General features: G+C 46.4%; 1 protein-coding gene across 1 annotated transcript; it reads left to right on the top strand.

Annotated features, from left to right (window-relative positions):
• Positions 1 to 11,765: 11,765 nt before the first annotated feature.
• Positions 11,766 to 15,092, top strand: LOC110548597 (tubulin alpha-3 chain). The gene is made up of 4 exons (XM_021637019.2): positions 11,766 to 11,988; positions 12,217 to 12,365; positions 13,082 to 13,762; positions 14,713 to 15,092. The coding sequence occupies exons 1-4, from the start codon at positions 11,868 to 11,870 to the stop codon at positions 15,007 to 15,009; spliced, it is 1,248 nt and encodes a 415-aa protein (XP_021492694.2). The 5' UTR covers positions 11,766 to 11,867; the 3' UTR covers positions 15,010 to 15,092.
• The last annotated feature ends 6,387 nt before the right edge of the window (positions 15,093 to 21,479 follow it).

Genomic DNA, 21,479 nt, shown 5'->3' with positions numbered 1-21,479 from the left:
ACCTCACACAGATTTATTGGGAAGGACACAAGAGGGTGGCTGCCTCTGCTCTGGTGAGAAGCAGCAGGCTGAGTGGAAGGCAGGCTTATACGGGGTTTCTTGTGGAGAGGGGTGGGGACAGCAGGGTTTTCCAGGATGGGGATTGGTGGGATTTCAAGTCCTGAGCTCAAGTGGGCCCAAGAATTGGTGGGTTTTTGAGCTCAGACACTGGTGGATTTTCAAAACCCAGAAGTGAGCTAAGACTTTTTATTATTAATAAACAGCCAGGGGCTAGGAAAGGTGGCAATATTGTCATTAAACTACTTCCTGCTGGAAGATAGCATCCAATTCCATATTGGACTATCAATGATCCACTGGCCCATTGAACTATTTTTTACATTTTTGGAACTCTGTCTGGAGTTGTCAGATCTTATCATTTACTACACAAAACTGGTTGGCATAAAAGTACCATTCCTCCCAGAGAAAGAGACAAACAGCACCTTTCTCTGCTGTTAGTAAGTCGAATCTTGACGATTTTGTGGTACCACAGTGGCCAGCGAGTCAGTTTGGCCCTGGAAGGTGACGATGGGCTGATCCACCCACTGGAAGTCCTGGATGAACTGAGAGGAAAACTGATAGTAGACAGGTAGGGGAGTATTAGTCCCGCTGTTCCAGTGGCAGCACTGGCTGTGATACCCAGCACTGTGAGAAGGGTTAGAACCTGAACCATTCATTTGTCATGTCCTGCCACTGTAAACTCTGTGGTGGGAACTGTTCTTCTCTGGGTATCATGCCCAGTTTTGGGAAAAGGAACACCAAGGATCAAATCCCAGATCACCCAGCAGGTTGGCAAATTTGAGTGGTAAACTTGAGCACCACAGAGGATGGAGGCATTGCAAATGTTCAGACATAGGGGCTGGGTAGCTGTGCTCAGGGTTAAGGTATTACTACATTCTGAGGAATCAGCGTGCCCATAAAGTATGTCCAAAGAGTTACAGCAGTCTGTGATAGCAAAGAGAGGGGCATGGGAGAGGTAAGGGGTGATAGTGATATTGGCTCAGGGCAGTTAAGGAACGTCAAGGTGAGAGAGTGCAATGGCCAACAGAGACTTCCAGGATGGAAGGACAAGGTCGCAGAGGGCCGGAAGGGTTTAAGGAAGCTACGGGAGGTAGTACACAACTAAAAGGAGGAGGAGGAGGCATGGAGACAGGGAGGGTTTCAATAGAGGGAGGAGAGCAAGTAGTTTTTGTTTTTTAAGATTTATTTATTATTATTTATATAGCATTCTGCCTGCATGTGTGCCTGTGCACCAGAAGAGGGCATGTGATCTCACTATAGATGGTTATGGGCTACCATGTGGTTGCTGGGAATTGAACTCAGAACCTTTGGAAGAACAGCCAGTGTTCTTAACCTCTGAGCCATCTCTCCAGTCCCTGGAGAGCAAGCATCTTAATAACAAAAGTTGCCCACGTGGTAGGGCCCCAGAAGGTGTAGAAGGCTCCAGAAGCCACAGAGAGGACACTTACTGAGGAGGAGAGGAGAGATGGAGGGGTGGAGCAGTTGGAGGAAAAAGTGGCTGAAGAGGTGGACTCAAGAATTTGGATGCAAATATGATGTGTGTCAGAAGCCAGCAGAAACAAATGATCTACCTTAAGAGAGTCAAGTCAGCAGCTTGAGTTAACTTGAAGTGTTTAGCCGTGGGGTGGTTGAAAGGTAAGAGTGGCATCCTCTACCAATGCTACCTGAAGAGAAAGAACTCAGGAAGGGAGTAGTGAGTAGTGTACGTTAGGAGATGGGATGAGTGATGAAGAGAGAACACAGTAGTGGAGCAGGGTGGAGGAGAAGAGAAGAAGCAAGAAGACAGTTGAAGATTAACTTTTTTTTTTTAATGAGTGTGTAAGATGGTCAGAGCATGCAGACAGGGTGTTCATCCTTGGATGGTATTATCTCATTTTTTTATAAGTATGCATCTGGCATAAAGGAAGTTCCCAGTTGGTGACTCATATTTCTGAAGGCATATTCCTTCCTTTTCTGTAACACACAGAGAGGAGTGAGTTAAACTTGGAAGTTGTAGGGCTAGGCCTGGAGGAGGACTTGTTAAACTTATGAAAGGGTTTATGGGTGTAAGGAGGAGTCTGTGTGAAAGACCAGGCACCACCTTATATAGAGGGCAAGCGAGAAGGGAGAAAGAGGGGATCTAAGAGCATAAGAAACCAGCCATCTAGGAAGGATAGGGTTTCGTCCTTGTTGGTGGGGACAATGAGTAACTGAAGTAAATGTTTTCTATCTTGTGAGTTGGAGTAATAGCTAGTCCCAGAGAAGTAACTTGAGGGGTGGACAACTGGGCCTTAGAGGGTGAGACCCTACATCCCTGGCTAGATATGAAGTTTAGTAGAATAGAGGCATCAGCTTCGGTACTATGTTGGGGCGGACTACAGAGAAGATCATCTATGAATTGTATAAGCTTAGATTCAGGAAGAGACAGAATAAGTCAGTGGCCAAAACCTGGGTGAATAAATGTGGGATGTCCCAGAACCCGAGGGAGGACAGTTCAGGTGAGTTGGGTAAAAAAGTGTGTGCCTGGGTTAGTCCAAGTAAAAAGATTTATTTATTTATTATGTATACAGTATTCTGCCTGCATTTGTACCTGCAGGCAAGAAGAGGGTACCAGATCTCATTATAGATGGCTAATGAGCCACCACGTGGTTGCTGGGAATTGAACTCAGGACCTTTGGAAGAACAGCCAGTGCTCTTAATCTCTGAGCCATCTCTCCAGCCCCCTGGGTTAATCCAAGTAAAGGCAAAAATATTTTGTGACCAGGGCCCAAGAGGAAAAGGAAAAGGGGCATCCTTAAGGTCTAAGACAGAGAAATGGGAGGTCTCTGACGGTATGGTGAAGAGGAGAATATTGTGGTTTGGATATTGCAGTGAAGAGGAATCACCGCAGAATTGGTAAGTCGGAGATCCTGAACCAAGCAGTAGGTTCCGTTGAGTTTTCAAACCACAAGTATGCGGGTATTAAAGGGTGAAGACATAGAAAGCAAAAGGCCTTTTCTTAAGAGGTCAGAAATCAGAGGCTGAAGTCCCCTGAAGTTTTGGAGAGAGTGTGGGTACTAGGCCTGGGCGATATAATTGGTAGGGTTTTGTAATTGGATGACTAGAGGAAAATGATGTTTGGCTATAGAGGGGTTTGGGGTGTCCCATACTTGGGGATCTATCTGGAAAGCTGGTAGAGGGAAAGGTGTGTTAGAGTATGCAGTTTGGAGGAGAAGGGGAATAGATGGCAATACTGGGGTCAAATGGATTGGGGGGGGCGAAGGAAATAGGGCTTCCACTCTGGCTAAGAGGTCCCTTCCCAACAAGGTGATGGGACAGGTTGGTACCACTAGGAAGGAGTTTCAGGAAGACGAAAATAAGTGGTGGGGTTTACTGAGCCTGGTAAGGCTGTCTCCTGACAGTAGGGGAACAAGGAGAGATGGGCCCCCAAAACTGTCAAGACTGAGTGGGTAGTGTCCAGAAGAAAGGAGATAGGTCACACTCTGATACTGTGATGACTACCCGAGGCTCCTTGTTAGAGATGCAGTGGTCAGGCCAAAGGAGCTCCAGTCCCCTCAGTAATCCGTGGCCAGACCAAAGAGGTCTGCTGAAGGGCAGTCTGGGCTTGATGTCCTCATGCTGCAGCTGACCTACCCCCTTGCTTTCTCCCCGTCCCAGCTCCCACTTTGCAACAAACTTAGAGATACAATATCCTTAACAGACAGAGCATTTTTACAGTGTTGTGGTAAGACCAGGCAAAAACAAACAGGGCCTGGAGTAGAGGAAAAAGAAAGCTTAAACACACGGAATGGGGAAATCTCCTTCCACTTCCCTGATAGCTTGCAGTAGTTGTAAAGGTCCCAGATCTAGGGTGCCATTAGGCGGCCTTTTGGACTGACTATCTAAAGAGTACTTGAGGCCAAATTTGATTGCAAAGGCAAACAAGTTTTGGTCCGTTAGGTCAGGTGCCAGGTGAAGAGGCTGAAGGTTTTCTAAAAGGCATCCCAAAGGGGAAGGAGAGGGCATGAAAGACACTGTTCCCATGGAGTGACTTAGCATTGCCTCTGGGATGTAACTGCTCATGCTTAGACTCTGGTTCTTTTTCTAGCTGACAATGTCCATTCAGGGCTGGGGTTAGCCCACTAGTGGCGGAGCATTTGCCTAGCAGTGTAAGGCGCCATGTTCCATCCCCAGTGCCTGTAACCAAACAATGTGAACTTGATCAAGTTATTCAAGCCTTTTATATGTCAGGGTCCAAATCTGTAAAAATAGGCTTTTTTTCTTTTTAAGATTTATTTATTTTGTGGTGTGTGCGTGTATATGTGTGTGCACATGCTAACCAATGCAAGTAGTTACAGGCAGTTGCAAGCCACCCCATGACTGACTCCAGTCCTCCGGAAAAAGCCACAAATGCTCTAAACTCTGAGCCATCTTTCCAGTCTCTCTCTCCTTTTAAAACAGAGTCTGTCTGTGAAATCCAGATTGTCCTTGGACTCATGAACCTTCTGCCTCAGCATCCAGACAGCTGGGATTAAAAGTATGTTCCACCATACCCAGCTTAGCAGTAATAGAACTCTGGTGAGCAGAAAATAAAAGTTTAGCTGATGCTGGCAGCAACTACTTGGGAGGCTGAGAGAAAAGGGGATTACAAATTCAAGGCCAACCTGGAGGAGTTAGTAAGACATCCTCAAAACAAATAAAGTCTAAACAGAAGGCTGGGACATAGCTCAGTGGTAGAGTGCTTTTCTAACATGTACAAGGCCCTGGATTTCATCACTAAAACTATTTTTTTTTAATCTCCATAAAGTGTTTGGTAAGCAGTAGGCACTCAGTAAATAGAAATCATCTATTTCTGTTTGACTTAGGTATTTTTGTTGTTGTTGCTAGTTTTTATTTTCTATTGCTTCTGTTTTGTTTTGTTTTGAGCTGGGATTTCAGGGTTTCAGTGTACTGTATCCCTTGCTGGCCTAGAATTACTCTCTAGACCAGGCTGGCCTCAGATCACAGAGATCTGCTTGCTTCTGCCTTCCAAGTGGATTAAAGGCATGTGCCACCATGCCTGATTTAGGTACTTCGTAAAAGCAATCTAGCAAACAAACTGCTCAGTATTTACTCTGAGTATATAGTAAGAAGCCTGACTATGAAAGAGGAAAGAAACAAGCAACAGTGAGCAGAGACTATGGAGTGGAAGCAAAGGGATGTTTTCTTGTTTGGGTTTTGTTGTTTATTGTTGACTTTGACAGTGCAGAGACTGAGCCAGGACCTCGTGCATGCTAGGCAAGTGTTCCTGTCTATATCCTCAGCCCTAGTTTTTCTTTTTCCTAAAACTGTCAGCTTTGGTGGGCAGCCTGATCTACAGAATGAGTTCCAGGACAGCCAGGACTACAGTGAGAAGCCCTGTTATGACAAAAGGGGGGGGGGGGTAGGACGGAAAAACAGAAAAACTGGAGTTTTTTTGTTTGTTTGTTTGTGGTTTTTGAGACGCTTTAGGCTCTTGGAAAATAAGAACAGAAAGTATAGTGATCTCTCATACTCCTTTTGCTCCATCTTGCACCAGCTTACCCATTTATTAACATGGTCCATTGCTACATGACACTGCCTAACAGAGTTTACATTAGGGGTCTCATGTTGTGCAGCTCTACGGATGTTGAAACATGTATAATGTCATGAGCCATTATTGTAAGATCACAGGAGTAACTTCACTGCCCTAAAAACTCCTTCCAGCCACCTATTTATCATCCCTTTCTCCAGGCTCTTGGGAGCACCTAATTTTTATTCATCTGTATAGGTATGTCAGTATGCAGAAACTCTTTTGTTTTATACTTTAATGTTGAAACAGATTTTTTTTTTTTTTACAGTTCATTGAAAATAAATTTTCTCATAAAATGTATTCTGGTCACAGCTTTCCCTCCATCATCTTCTCCCAGATACTCCTCACTTCCCCACCAATCCAACTCCATGTTTTCTTTGTCTCTTTCTTGAGATGAGCAAAAGGCAAATAAAAGAACATACAAAATCTCATTTACCAAAAAGAGAAACATGCATACACACACACACATACACACAACTATACGCAGGCACTCATAAAAGGCCAAAAGAGGCTTCTTTCATTTAGCAACACACATTTACGGTTCCTTCCTGAGTTCTCATTGCTTGTCAGCTCTTTTCTTTTTTCTGCTGAATGATTTCCCTGGACAATTCAGAGCTCACTTCCTGGAGGATGCCTTGGTTGCTTCCAAATTCTCAGAATTATGAGTAAGCCTGAAAAGACTTGTGCAGGCAAGTTTTAGTTTAGACGCAGCTTTCAACTCATTTGAGTAAATACCATGCATTGGGGATGCGGAGCAGAGGTAAGGTGTTGGGAACTGGCAAGCTCTTTCCAGAGAAGCTGCACTCCAGCAAGCAGTGGCTGGGCATTCCCTTAGCTCTTGGTGGTCAGCACTCTGGCCTGTGGCCTTTCTTTCTGATAGATGTGCTGTGGCAGCTCACTGTTTCAGTCTGTATTTCCCTGCTGTGAAGAGTCTTTTCCTTTCCGGTATAATGCTGAGGTCTTTGGTCCACTTTTTGGGCAGGCTTCTTGTTGTTCTCAGGGACCTCTGTCTATTTTATCTCCTGGCCTTTGGCAAGACACGACTTTTGCAGAGGTTTTCTCTCCCCTGTGGTTCACCTTTCATTTTCTACTCTGAATATGTAAATTTCATAATCAGAAAAAAACAAATGTTTCTTCAAAAACACAGCATTGGAGATTAGGGGTGTGGCTGGGTTTGGTAGAGTGCTTGCCAAGCATGTCTGAAGTTATGGGTTGGTTCCCCAGCTTGAGAGGCCTACCTGCAATCCCAGTACTCAGGAGGTGGAGACCAGAGGATCAGGAGTTCAAATCCATTCTTGGTTACAGGGGAAGTCAAGACCAGGGTGGGATTATGCATTATATTATGTTTTTGGCATTATAAGATTATGCCAAAACCAAAGTCAAAATACAAACCAGCATGACACAGCCTACAATTCAATTACGTGCAGTTAGCTATCCCGAGGAAGGAAAGGTATGTTGACTAAATACAGAATGAAGGTCTGACCCCACCAAGCATGGCGCACATCTACAGCCCCAGCTCTGAGGTAAGCTGAGACTGAGTTTCTACTGATGCCAGCCTGGGCTACACAGACTTGGAGGCCAGACCGAGCTGCGAAGCCCTTCAGCACCTTCTCCCACAGAAAATAATGCCGGAATAGTCGACCATTCACACAGATTTCCAAACCGGCGCTGGGTCCCAACGCAGGACTCGACAGGTGCCCAGAAACTCACGTCTCTCTGCAGAAGTGAGATCTAGTGCCCTAGATACAGCTGAGAAGATTTTCTGTAAGGCTGTGTGAGGTGAAGTGAGAGGAGGGAAGACAAGAACAGAGGGATTGAGTGTGCACACCTGCAAAGGAGCATGCATGTGCCCCTCCCTTGCGCACGTGCAGATTAGAAAGGCCCAAACACCCACTTGACCTGAGCTAAGCTGGTTGTTAGGGCCACGCAGACCCCCAGACACTCTTCAATGCTCGTCCCCCTCCAGCCACTCCGGCGTCTTCCCGCCAATGCCACCTCCAATCAGAAAGTGCCAGCACTGCAAGCCGAGCCTCATCCAATCACAAATGGGATATGGGGCCTGCGCCCGCCCCTGGCGCGCTCGGGACCAATGAGCCACGCGCATCTGCGCATGCGGCCTGGGCTGTTGAGCGCGCAGGCGAGAGGCGGTTGAGAACCGTGGTGAGGAACGGCTGAGGCAGCGGCTGAGCTGGTCGGCGGAGTGCAGCATGGTGAGAGCAGCCCCGGGTCAGGGGCTCTGCGCCGCTGAGGGTGGAGCCCGCGGGAGGGAGACCGCCGACTCCTCAGAGCCCGGGCTGCTGCGAGGGTGAGCAAAGGCAAAGCAGCCCAGGAGGCCATAGTTTGCCCCCGACTCCTCACGGTGCCCCAGCAAGGAGATGCCCCGGGCCTTAGGTCGTGTGAAGATCCAGGATGGTGGGGAGGAGTCCCCCTCCCCCCCGGAGTTCTGACGAAAGGGGCGCAAGAGTTCGAGGCCAGCCCCAGCCCTCCTAGGACTCTGACTTTAGGAAGATGCAACAAAAGAGGGTGGCAGCAGGGTTTTCAGAGAGGGAGCTTCTGTTTTGCTTCCTGATATCAGTGCCCTTGACTGAGAGATCAAGAAATGGCGTTGGTTCCACAAGAGTCTAAAAGCTACCAAGCTTTCTGGTCTGACATTCACGATAGGAAAGTGAAAGGGACTGAGCCCCAAAGAGCCTTTGTTTGGAATTTTAAGAGAGTCTCTGAGCCCATGTTGGTCTCCAGCTCACTGTGGGCTGTGTGTGTGGAGGGGGTGCACTTGAACCCCTGATAGCCCCGCCCCCTGCCTCCTCAGGGTCAGCATCATAGGCCAGCAGCTCCGCCCAGCTTCCCAAATAACTTTTGTGTTTTGTGGCTGCTGTTGTTTTCCATGTTATGTGGTTTATAGGTCGGATAGTTCTCATTAGAAAGTAAATCTGAGCTGTGTGCTGTGGCAGGCCGTGATCCCAAACATTGGGTGGGCTGAGGCAGGAAAATCGGATTTCGAGACTAGTCTGAGTACATTTTGAGGCCAGCATAGGCTACGAGAACTTGTCATAAGAAAAATAAAATAAAATTAAAACTGAGACCCCCATTGTAAATGTTTTTCTTTGTTTGAAATTGTTGTGCATGTGTGTCTGTGAGAAATGTGTGTCCATCAGAGCAGTTTCCCAGACAGGCCAGAGGAGGGCATTGAAGGCCCAGGAGCTGCAGTCAAGCAGTAATGAGCCTGGGAACCAAACTTTGGCCCTGTTAAGAGAGTGCTCTCCTAAGCACCAAACCAACTCTCCAGCCCCAGCAGAGAACTTCTGAAGTACTTGTATTGACTTAAAAGGACACATGGTAACAAAAAACATAAAATCTGGGTCTAAAGAGCCAGAACTGTCTTTGTTTCTGTGGATTTCATCATCCATGACATCCTTAAATTCACCTTGGTCTCAGCCTCCTAGTTGAGCTGGTCACTGCCATGTACCACCATGCCTGGCTTGATCAATATTTTTTTCATTAAAAATGTATTTTCTCATTGAGAAGACACTTCAATCCCATCGTTTGTTCTTTTGACATAATCCTTGATATGCATGGAATTTGGCAGCATGTTCTAATATGCTCTCTGTTGCTGTGATTAAACACTGACCAGAGCAACGTGGGGAAAGATTTAGCTGGCTTACGGGTTATGTCTGTCAGGAACCATGGGCTGGAACTGGAGGAAACCATGGAGGAATACTGTTTACTGGCTTGCTCAGCCTGCTTTCCTAAATGGCCCAGGCCCTAAACTGCCGGCTGTGGGTTGGGCCCTCCACATCAATCATTAATCAAGAAGATGCCCCACAGACAGACACGTTCACGTTTCCTCTTCCCAGGTGGCTCTAGTGTCAAGTTGACCAAACCGAATCACAATGTTTTTGCATGTGCCTTTTTTTTAAGTTAGCCTTTGAAAACTTGAATTAACCTGCAAATTAAATAGATTCTTTCCATTTGCCTTTAAAAAAAAATGCAACTATGTTTCATTGAAGAATCTTTGTAAATTTTTTTCTTTTTGGGAGAAGCTTCTGTTGATTTTTGAGACATTATAGAAGAAGCCTTGCTGGGCCTTTAAGAAATGTGATGAGGAACTTTTTTTTTAACTTTACATCTGTTTCAATGAATGTGCACTTGGCTGCCAGTGGAGGTCAGCAGACAACTTGCAGGAGCTGATACTTTTTCCCCCAAGTAGGTTCCAGAGATCAAAACAGGCCATCAGGTTTGGCAGTAAGTGCCTTTAATCACTGAGCCATGTCTCAAGCCTTACATTTGCTTTTATTAAGAAAGCTGGTGGCTGGGCATAGTGTGTATGCCATTAATCCCAGAACTCTGGGGGCAGAAGCATCTTTGTGAGTTTGAGTCAGCCAGAGTTATATGGTGACAGTCTGTCTCAAAACAAAGGAAAGAAAAAGAAAATTGACAGGAAAGTAGAAATCAAGGGTCTGAGCCTTTCCAACTTTCAGTACCTCAGAAAGCAGCCAACTGTAAAACTCAGCGATGATTCATGAGGCTTGTCTAAAGGGTAGAACTACTCTTAAGTGAAATTCACCTTCCTGCCTTCTAAACAGCAATTAACATTATTCTATTGTGTGCTCTGGTCAGAAAAAAACAGTTGCTATGTTCATTTTTCAGCTGAGCAAGCACATATCCCTTATTTCTGATGCTACTGTTCAGCTGTCTGCTCCTGTAAGATAGCATGCCACGAGTTTCATAAGTGAAGCCATACATGAGTACAACTAGCAAGAACATACATGCAGTTTGCATGACATTGCAACAGTGTTATCTGTGAAATTATGCTCAAGAACCCACGACTTACTTACAAATACACACACACATACACACACTGCTCAATAAGTTTATATACACATTAATAGCGAGCCTGGATCATGTTTGGCCATGGACCACAGGAAGGACATCAGGCTGTAGAGTATGTGATGTAACATACTCCTGAAACTTTCATTTGACCTCTAGATATTTGTGGGCATAACTTGTTTAAAATTGAGCAACTGGCTGCTGAATGTAGTTAGGTCCTTGCATGAAATAGGTATTTCATTTATAATTGATCATTTGGATAGACTCAAAAATTGTACAACCATATATTGGATATGGTGGCACATGCCTATAAGCTTAGCGCTTTGTATGCTGAGGCAGAAGAATTACAATTACCAGGCAGGCATGGACTATAGCTATATAGTCCCTTAAATTTTTAAATAAAATTTAAAATTGCCTTAAAAATTTTAAATAAGGAAAAACGACAGGACAATACAGCATCTCAGTACCTAACAATGTGTGGGAGTGTTACTTTCTGAGACCTGAAAGGAGAGCGAGTGCTCTAAGCAGGATGGTGTCTTCGTAAAGTGTATTAACTAATATTGACAGAGGTGCATGTGAGCCAGCTTCCTGGTACACAGAGTGGAATGGGGAGTAATAAAAAGGGTTGATCTAGATGGGCAAGTAGAAGACACAGTGACTATCTCGGCTTTGGCTGGGTGACTTGCGACTAATTATGTTGTTCCTTCCTGGAGTATGTCATATCCTTTTGTCAGGCCACAGTCAAAACCTGATAAATTTTTCCGAGAATTATTATGGCTATCTCTAGTGAGATATTGTTGGCATTGCATGGTCTCCAATGCCTAAACTAACCGTGTTTTTATAGAGGAGCAGACATTTGTGCTGTGGGGCTAACTCCTGCTCAGCAGTATGGTTAGGCTGCTGTGATGATGGCTTACATCTATGATCCTAGCACTGCAGAGGCTGAGCCAAAAAGATTGCCACTGGTCTGATGTCAGCCAGGGTTGGTGAAACTATATATCACAACAGGACAAGTTTAGAGCTGTCAAGCTGCTTTCTCTCTTTCTCTCTCTCTCTCTCTCTCTCTCTCTCTCTCTCTCTCTCTCTCTGTGTGTGTGTGTGTATGTGCGTGTGTTTTGAGATAGTTGGACTTGAACTCTACCTAATCTTTCCTTCTGAGTACTGGGATTATGGGTCTTTGCAACCGTACCTGGTGGCAGCCAGTTTTGAGATAAAAGAAATACTTGAGCATTGTTGTAAATAAATTTTGAAAATAGATTCTGGGGCAATTTACAAAATTGTCTGTCATACAGTTTCAAGTGAATAAGCGTCATGATTTTGCTGTGTTTTCCAGCGTGAGTGTATCTCTATCCACGTGGGCCAGGCGGGTGTCCAGATTGGCAATGCCTGCTGGGAACTGTACTGCCTTGAACATGGTATTCAGCCTGACGGTCAGATGCCAAGCGACAAAACCATTGGCGGCGGGGACGACTCATTCAATACGTTCTTCAGCGAGACTGGCGCTGGCAAGCATGTGCCCAGAGCAGTGTTTGTGGACCTGGAGCCCACTGTGGTCGGTAGGTGCCTGGGCCCTGGCTGGAGGCTTGCCTGGGTAGCAGAAGCCCGCCCAAGTCTCTACACAATAGACAGGCTGTCCACTGTATGCTGTGCCTTTGTCAGGTAAGACACTGAAAGGACGTGTGTGCTGTATGGGTTACCGAAGGCTAGGAGACACGGTTGGCATACATGCAGTGGAACTGAACGGCCCTTGCCTGAAAGCCTCACAGCACATATGGTCTCTCTAGATGAGGTGCGCACGGGAACCTACAGGCAGCTTTTCCACCCAGAGCAGCTGATCACTGGGAAGGAAGATGCGGCCAATAATTATGCCAGAGGTCATTATACCATTGGCAAGGAGATTGTCGACCTGGTCCTGGACCGGATCCGGAAACTGGTAAGAGGATTGCAGAGGAGGCTTCATAGGCTGGCTGTCCTGATGGAGAGAGTCTGTGGTGATGGTAGTGGTCGTTGTCCTCGTTAGGGCCACCATGGCTGTGGTAAAACACCATGACCAATCCTCTCAGGGAGGAGAGCCTTTATTTGGCTTCCATTTCCACATCACCGTTCATCATGGAAGGAAGACAGGACAGAAGCTCAGACAAGGCAGGAACCTGGAGGCAGGAGCTGATGCAGAGACCGTGGAGGGGTGCTGCTTACTGGCTTGCTCCCTGTGGCCTGCTCAGCCTGCTTCCTTATAGGACCCAGGACCACAAACCCAGAGGTGAAACCACCCACAATGGGCTTTGCCCTCCACCATCAGTCACTAAGAAAATGCCCTCCCGGCTTCCTGAAGCCTGATCCTAACCAGGCATTTTCTTTAATGAAGGATCCCTCCTCTCAGGTGGCTTTAGCTTGTGTCAGGTTGACAGAAAACTACCAAGCACAGACATTTTGGCAAATCTGTTAGAATCAGGAATCTTTCATGAGTTTACCAAAATACCTCCCACACACCTGCTCTGTTGAGCAGCATCCATAGGTCTTGCTGTATTCAAAGTGCCCTGTGTATGTTGTATACAGTCTGAATTTGCATCAGTTTGCAGAAATGGAAGTCGTGGAGGTCGGGGTTGTGGCTTGGCAGGCATTGGCTTACCTGCTCTGGTTTTACCACAGGCAGATCTGTGCACGGGGCTGCAGGGCTTCCTCATCTTCCACAGCTTTGGAGGTGGCACAGGATCTGGGTTCGCATCTCTGCTGATGGAGCGGCTCTCGGTGGACTATGGCAAGAAGTCCAAGCTGGAGTTTGCCATCTACCCGGCCCCGCAGGTCTCCACCGCTGTCGTGGAGCCCTACAACTCCATCTTGACCACACACACGACGCTGGAGCATTCCGACTGTGCTTTCATGGTGGATAACGAAGCCATCTATGACATCTGTCGGCGCAACCTGGATATCGAACGCCCCACGTACACCAACCTCAACCGCCTGATCGGGCAGATCGTGTCGTCCATCACGGCCTCGCTGAGGTTTGATGGGGCCCTGAATGTGGACTTAACAGAATTCCAGACCAACCTGGTGCCATACCCTCGCATCCACTTCCCCCTGGCCACCTATGCCCCAGTCATCTCAGCTGAGAAGGCGTACCACGAGCAGCTGTCCGTGGCAGAGATCACCAACGCTTGCTTCGAGCCAGCCAATCAGATGGTCAAGTGCGACCCCCGCCATGGCAAATACATGGCCTGCTGCATGTTGTACAGGGGGGATGTGGTCCCCAAAGATGTCAATGCGGCTATTGCTACCATCAAGACCAAGCGCACCATCCAGTTTGTCGATTGGTGCCCCACTGGATTTAAGGTAGGACTGGGTGCTGTGACAGTCGTATCTGCCAGCAAGCAGCAGGCTCTGCCTCGGGGCCATAGCTTTGGCCAAGAATTCCCCTTTCCATGTCAGGCTCCAGAGAAAGCATGCGTAGTAAGTAGTTCAGTTGCTAAGTGACATAACACTTTTCTAAAAAAGTTCTGTCTGGGTGTTCATGGTGGCACATGCCTCTAATCCCAGCACCAGAGCAAGTTGAAGATCATTCTTGGCCACGAAGTGAATCTGCAGCCAGCCTCGGCATTAGAAATGTAGAGCCTTTAACTTATTAAAAAGAAATTAGCATACTCTCAAAACCATAGATTTGAAAAGCTGAATTCTCTAAAGCCGTTTGTCCTTCTAAGCCAAGAGATGATCTCTGCATATTCAAGGTGTAGGATGCTTTTTATACAGGTGATGTTGGTTGACCCGCCAGCAGAGAGGAGCAAAGGAGACAGCTTCCTTCTTAAAGTGGGAGTGTGCTTCCTGATCTCCATCCTTACCTGTTCCCAGCTTCAGTCTGGCTGTGTTCTGAGCTGCTGCAAACAGCCACTTGCTCATCAGGGTGTAAAACATCACCACCACCTTGGCATATCTCTAGGTGTTTATCATCCTTCCCAGAGCTCACTGCTGCGTGGGTGTTTTCTACACATGAAGATTTTAATCGCATTTCTTCTAACTAAGCATACAGCATGCCTTGGACAGGGTTCTCATTTTTGGCCTTGGTTGTACTAGATGAATGTAGGATGATTCAGTGTTGTTTCCTGTTTGGCCACTGGTGGTTCAAGGAAGTACTTTAAAATCTTTATACATGTTGCTTGTGTAGGAGAGTGTCCATTCCCCAAAGTTACAGTATGAATGTTTGTATTTGAGCAGGGTCCACAGTTCCCTGCTGAAGTTACCATTTCTAAGGTCATTGTACAAGTCACTGTTTTCTCCTTCTCTGTCAGGTGGGCATTAACTACCAGCCCCCCACCGTGGTCCCTGGGGGAGACCTGGCCAAGGTGCAGCGGGCCGTGTGCATGCTGAGCAACACCACTGCCATCGCAGAGGCTTGGGCCCGCCTGGACCACAAGTTTGACCTCATGTACGCCAAGCGTGCCTTTGTGCACTGGTACGTGGGAGAAGGCATGGAGGAAGGGGAGTTCTCAGAGGCCAGGGAAGACCTGGCAGCCTTGGAGAAGGATTATGAAGAGGTGGGCGTGGATTCCGTGGAGGCAGAGGCAGAAGAAGGGGAGGAGTACTGAGTGCGCGGGTCTGGCTGGCGGCCGTCCGTTTATGTCTTTCCCACCACTGAAACTAAAGCATATATTTACTTATTAAAATTTCTGTATTGAGGTAGTGCCTGCCTTGTGTGCTGTACTTTCTAACACTTCCTTTCCAGATGCCCGCTTTTCCCATTAAGTTTCTCTGAGGAAAAGATTCCAGTGACCAGTTTTTCCCTAAGAAATGATAAGCATGTCTGTATGTTCAGTTGAGGACATTGGGATGAACTGCTTTATGACTGAAGGACACAGAAACTGTTTTCTGCCCTGTCTTAGGCAGCTGGGAAGGGTTCCCCTGGGCCTCAGTAGTGTGTCCTGGTGCTGTGGAAGCTCAGTGTCTGACAGTTGGTTTCCACTGACATCATTGGCTTTCCTCCTCTGCCTTGGCATTGCTGTTGGAGGTAAATCAGAACTCCCTACCATCACACTGCCCGTATGCGCTCCAGTCACCCTCTGTTAAGCCCTTGTTCCTGGTATGCTGCACTTGTTTTTTAAACTCTGTTTTATTGAAGGTGTTTAGGCCTCAACCTCCTTCCCAACCCCCAACTCCATGTAGGAGAAAGTGGGGAGAGAAGGCCCAGACCCCTTTAGTACTCTCATCTGTTTAGGGTCCAGGGCTTCTTTCAGCAATCTATACAGCAGTCTCCACTAACAGCAAATGCAGCCAGCAGTCTCTTCCACCACTGTGCCCCGAAGTCTTTCTCTTTGTGTTTCTATTCCAAACCATCATGTCTGTCTGTCAGACCTCTCCAAACTGCTATATGCCACTCTCCAACACCGCATGCCACACTGGTATGTTGAACACTGGTCTTAGCAGGGTTTTTGTTTGTTTTGTTTTCATGCAAGAACCCAGAGTTTTATTGGCGATGGTCTCTTTTCAGTCAAGGGCTGCCCAGGACCATATCAGCATAGATTTTGGGACCACACCATGTAGACCTACATGCAGTTGCTCCATCCTAGTCAACCAGTAGCTATGCTTAGGTGCACAAATGAACTATGTATGTGGAGCCAAGAATCTTCCGGAATGACTTGTGCCTTCTGCAGGTCACCATGAAACATCTGTGAGGGGATCAGTTAGTCTAGATTACAGCCGAAGAAGAGACATCTCCAGGTTTGGGCTGCTTTTCACATTTTCCTGCTGATGCTGAGCAAACGGCTTTTCCTTCTCCAGGCCTGTTTCCCCTGTTGTCAAGCAGGTAGTGCTTCTTTGAGGGGACTGCAGGATTTCAACCCTCCCTATTTAGCAGCACAGGTTTGTGCCTCTTCAGAGTTGCCAAGAAAGACAGCCCAAGGTGTGGCTCTTGGCTGGCCAACTGTCAGGGGCCAGGCCTTGTGGGGCCTGCCTTCTAAGTACATGTTCTTCTCTGCACCTTGAAGCTGCTGTAAGATGTGGTCACCCAGACCAGTAGAGCATGGCAGCACCATGTCCTAATGAGCACCTGGTGTGAGCACAGGCTGCCATAAGAGCCCACGGTGCTCATTCAGCTTCCCAGCTCACCGCCTGTGTCACAGAGAAACTTCCAGTGTAAGACAGGATACAGCGCCAGTTCTCTGAGTCAGAGCTATGAGAGACTGGCTTCAGGCATAGAGTGCCCAGATCTGAGGCCTCAAGTTTGGGTTCAGTCCGAGAAGGAAGAGACTGTGGGAGAGAGCTGGGTGATCTGCCCAGCCTAGCCTTAAACTCTAGGTCCTGCCTCTTCTAAGTGCTGGGATTACAGGCATGAACCACCCTGTCTGCCTACTTCTGATAAACACAAGCTTTCTGGCTCATCCTTCCTCACATCATAGATAATCTAGGCTTTCTCACCCTCTTCCAAGTCTCCAGTCCTCACCTCAGGCTGCTCAAAATTGTACATGTGCATGTGTGTGTACACACACAGAATACTGTTTTCCACCCCTGGTTTGCCGCTCTCTGAAGGCCCAGCCCTGCCCACCTGTCTGCTCATACCCCACTCAGATGTTCCACCTTCTGGGCAAACACGCACTTTCTCATTGAGTATGTTACCCAGAATGAATGGGCATTTCCTCTCCCGACTCAGCAGGGGAGCTGTTTAAGGGCCGTGAGCGGTCAGTAGCCACTCCTTTCTTTTCCATAGCCCCACCACTTTGCTCCATGGAGCCATGTCTGCTGAGCTGAGACCGTGTGACCACCCCAGCCATGTCATCCAAAATGAGATCCCTGTTCCCCAGGGTGTGTTGCTCTCTGGCCTTATGGAGCATGGCCCTGTCCTTTCCCTCTTTCTCTCCTACATTTCTTTCTTATATAATGAAAATGAAGTGCGTTTTTTTTTATTTTAATTATTTATTACAATCTATTCACTTTGTACCCTGGCTGTGGCCCCCACCCTTCTCCTAATCCCATCTTCCCTTTCTTCTTCCCCTGTGCTCTTCCCTTAGTCCACTGATAGGGGAGGACCTCCTCCCCTTCTATCTGACCCTAGCCTATCATGTCTCATCAGGGCTGGCTGCATTGTCTTCCTTTGTGGTCTGGCAAGGCTGTACCCTCCAGGGGGAGGTGACCAGAGAGCCTGCCACTGAGTTCATGCTCCACTTACAAGGGAACCCACTTAGACAAGGTCTATGGGCTACATCTGAGCATGGGTTTTAGGTCCTCTCCATGTATGGTCCTTGGTCATCAGTCTCTACAGGGCCCTCAGAGCCTAGTGGTTTTGTTTTTTGGGGGCTCTGAGGGTCTCCTCATGGAGCTCCTATCTCCTCCAGGTCTTTCTATCTCCCCCTTTCATAAAATTCCATGCATTCTGCCCAAAGTTTGGCTATGAGTCTCAGCTTCTCAACTTCAATACCTTGATCACCAGAGTCTTTCAGAGGCCATCTGTGGTAGGCTCCTGCTTCTGATGTCTGTCGTGTTTGCCCTTCTGAATGAGGATTGAGCATCTTCCCTAGGGTCTTCCTTGTTTAGCTTCTTTAAAACAGTAGATTTTAGTGTGTTTATCCTATATTATATGTCTAATAAGCACTTATAAGTGAGTATATACCATGTGTGTCTTTCGGCTTCTGGGATACCTCACTCAGGATGATCTTTTCTAGTTCCTGCCATTTGCCTGAAAATTTCATGATTTCCTTGTTTTTAATTGCCGAGTAGTATTCCATTGTGTAAATGTACCACAATTCTGTATCCACTCCTCTGTTGAGGGACATCTAGGTTCCATATTCTGGCTATTATGAATAGAGCTGCTATAAACATGGTTGAGCAAATGTCCTTGTAGTATAGAAAACTAAGTGTTTTTATTTTTAAAACACAGTTTGAATTAGATATCTATTTCAGTTGACTATCCTCAACCTGTTGAAGTAACAGGGATGATTTTGATGAGTAAAAATATATCACAGCGTAAATAATAGACAGGGATGACTGGAGAGATGGCTTACACTTGCACCATGGAGACCTGGTAAATTCGATGTGCAGTCCCTTTCATGTGGTGACAGTGTGCAGGGTGTTAGAATAATGCAATTTGCCTATCTGCTATTGAATGGTCTTGTTTGCATAAAACTTTAGGAACTATGATGTCACACTGAATGCAGTGAGCTTGCAGAAATTTAGCTATCATCGTTCTCTCTATTGAACGAGCTTCCCAGATTCTGAATATGGCGTGAGTTAACAGAACTGTGACATTCCACAGAAGATTCCAGGCCTTCTGTTCCACAGACACCTGTGTTAATTACTTTTCCTGATGCTGCTACAAAACACCTAACAAGCCCATTTTAGGGAAGAAGGGTTTATTCTGGCGCACAGATCCAGCCACAGTCCAGCATGCTAGAGACACGGAGGCAGAAGCAGGAGGTGTCTGCTCTCACTGCATCCATAGCCCCCAAGCAGAGAGGATGAATGCTGTGTCACCCCATTTTCTTTAATAAGTTATTTTTAAAGATTTATTTTTAATTGTATGTATGCATGTGTGTCTCTTTGTGGGTACACACACATATGTATGGCTGCCCAAGGATGCCAGAAGACATCAGAGTTCCTGGAGTGCAAATTACAGGAGGCTGTAACCTGCTTGACATGAACAGTGGGAATCAAACCCAGTCTTCTGAAAGAGCAGTATACACTCCTAACCACTGGGCCATCCTTCCAGCCCCTCACTTTGTCACTTTTATTCAGTCAGGGACCCTAGGCTGTAAGGATACTGTCCACATTTAAGGTAGGTTTTTCCACCTCAAACACATCCAGATATCTGTCACAGACATGTCCAGGGATTTGCTTCCGTGGTCATTCTAGGTCCCATCAGCTGACAAGATTACCCACCATAAACCCTCAGATAGAAAAATTCCCTGAAATGTATCCTAAGCAACAGCTAGAGAAAGGGAGGCCATTTTCATGAAAGTGTCCTTTGCTAAAGGTGCCTTCAAAAATCTTTACTAAGACTTTGCTGCCTGCTCACCTCTTCATCAGGTTTAAATCAATGTGGTTCTTTCCCAGCATGTCAGTGCACTATCAGCAAAAGCACAAAACCAGAAATCAAGAGGCAAAACAAATGTCACTTCAGAATGCAATTATTGTTGTTATCATCATCAATTTAGCTAACAACCCTAATTAGGCCAGCCTCCAATATGAATACATCTTAGAGAGCTGGGGAGATGCCTCAGCAGTTGACAAGTACTTGTAGCCCCAGCATCCACATGGTAGCTCACAGGGGATCGGATGCCTTCCTCCAATCTCCTCAAGCACATGGAGCACATCCATATATGTAGATAAAATACTTGACACACACAAAACATTAAATCTCTTTTTTTGAGACAGGGTCTCACTATGTAGCTCTGCTTGTCCTGGAACTCACTAGACCAGGCTGACCTCAAACTCAAGAGACTTGCCTGCCTCTGTCCCCTGAGTGCTGGGATTAAGTGCACCACCATGTCCTGCAAAAGTACTTTTATATAAAGAAACCCAGGGTGTCTTTAATTTATGAACACTTGTATTTTTGTAATACTTTTCCATAAGACTTCATGTTTCAGTAGAGAAGGATAAATTTAGCATTTTTGTTTATCCTAGCTACATGTCATTTAATTGAATAGCAAAGAATATTTGGAAGGGGTAGAATGTCATTCTGTTGACAGAATGTTTGTCTAGAACTCATAAGGCCTGGGTGTGATCCCAGAACCCAGCAGGTAGAGACAGAAAGAGGCAGTTCAAGGCATCCTCAGCCTCATAGGAAGCTTGAGGCCAGCCTGGACTAGAGACCCTATTACCCCCCTCCCAATATTTGAATATATTTAGAAAGATATAAAGAAGTAAAGCAAAAGTAAGGATGAAAAAGTTGTGTCCACTGAGGGCCTATGAGCCCCAATAATTTCAGGTTATGCTGCTGCTTACCATCTAGAACCTGACAGTCAGAACCTATTGCTGAAGCTACTGCATGAGTCACAGAACATGAAGCTGTTAAGCTGTCACTCTCCTAGAAGTTTCATCCCTCCTGGTAACTTTTGTGCTGTTGGAAGGAACTCTGCATGCCTAACAGAGGAGAAAAGTAATCATTAATCTTACTGAGCTGTGAACCCTGAAAGCTTCAATAATGACTGGCCTCACAAGACATGCCCGTGTGATACGGAAGTAACCAACCACTTTCTTATTGGATTGAAGTCCTGCTGCATAATATAGACCCCATACCTGACATCATTGGTTGGGCTAAGACTCTTTGGCCAGACAGGCCATAGGCCATAGGAGAGAACTTCCTACTGTTATTCTGATAAATGAACATACTATTAAACCGACATCTAATGGCTTATCATATACCCCTAGATTAATGCATCCCCAAACTCTCACCTTAGGCTCCTCTTTGCTGTAGATGATGAATAACACAGAGATGCACAACTAGCCAAAGTGCAAAGAATAAGGCTGTGAAATGCTCGGCCTGAAATGAAACGTTTATACTGTACCCCTCCTCCAAAGCTCAGGGACGACTGCAAGAGAAGGGGTGGACAGCTAGAGGTGGCAAATGAATACCAAGAAACTGTCTTCTGAATGCAACGGGACAGCTGCAGATATGAACCCACAGCATTTATGACAGCATGCATGAGTCCCATGCATGCTCACGGTACACCCCATCACGCCTAGCTGTGGAGCTGTTGGCCATGGACAGCTGCTGGCACAGGCAGAGTCAGGTTCCTTCAAGAGTATTGCAGCTTGTGAGCTGCCCATCCTTCAGTGGAAGGTCAGACAAACTGGCCTTGATGAATAGGTGGGAGGGGGGATGAGGACACAGTGTTGGGAAGGTAGGGGAAATGGATCTTGGAGGAGTTGGGGAGGGGTGGATATGTTAAAAGTGTGACTTGTAGGAAAATCTCAAGAAACTAATAAAATATGTAATTTAAGAACTATAGAAAAAAGAGAATATGGACATTTTCTTCGATATAGTAAAGAAGCAATTGCCAGACTGAAATGCTCGTGTCTACCTCATCAGCACTCCTGTAAGTAAACCTTCAACCATGCTCTTGTAACC

The sequence above is a fragment of the Meriones unguiculatus genome, chromosome 5 (genome assembly GCF_030254825.1).
Source record: "Meriones unguiculatus strain TT.TT164.6M chromosome 5, Bangor_MerUng_6.1, whole genome shotgun sequence".
NCBI classification, from domain to species: domain Eukaryota; kingdom Metazoa; phylum Chordata; class Mammalia; order Rodentia; family Muridae; genus Meriones; species Meriones unguiculatus.
This window is presented reverse-complemented; position numbering and strand designations above follow the sequence as displayed.

Excerpts from the sequence above, each read along its gene's own strand:
- LOC110548597 (XM_021637019.2), top strand. The coding sequence starts at position 11,868 with ATGCCAAGCGACAAAACCATTGGCGGCGGGGACGACTCATTCAATACG. Across the intron at positions 12,366-13,081 it reads TGGACCGGATCCGGAAACTG|GCAGATCTGTGCACGGGGCT; the intron begins GTAAGAGGATTG and ends GTTTTACCACAG. Across the intron at positions 13,763-14,712 it reads GGTGCCCCACTGGATTTAAG|GTGGGCATTAACTACCAGCC; the intron begins GTAGGACTGGGT and ends CTTCTCTGTCAG.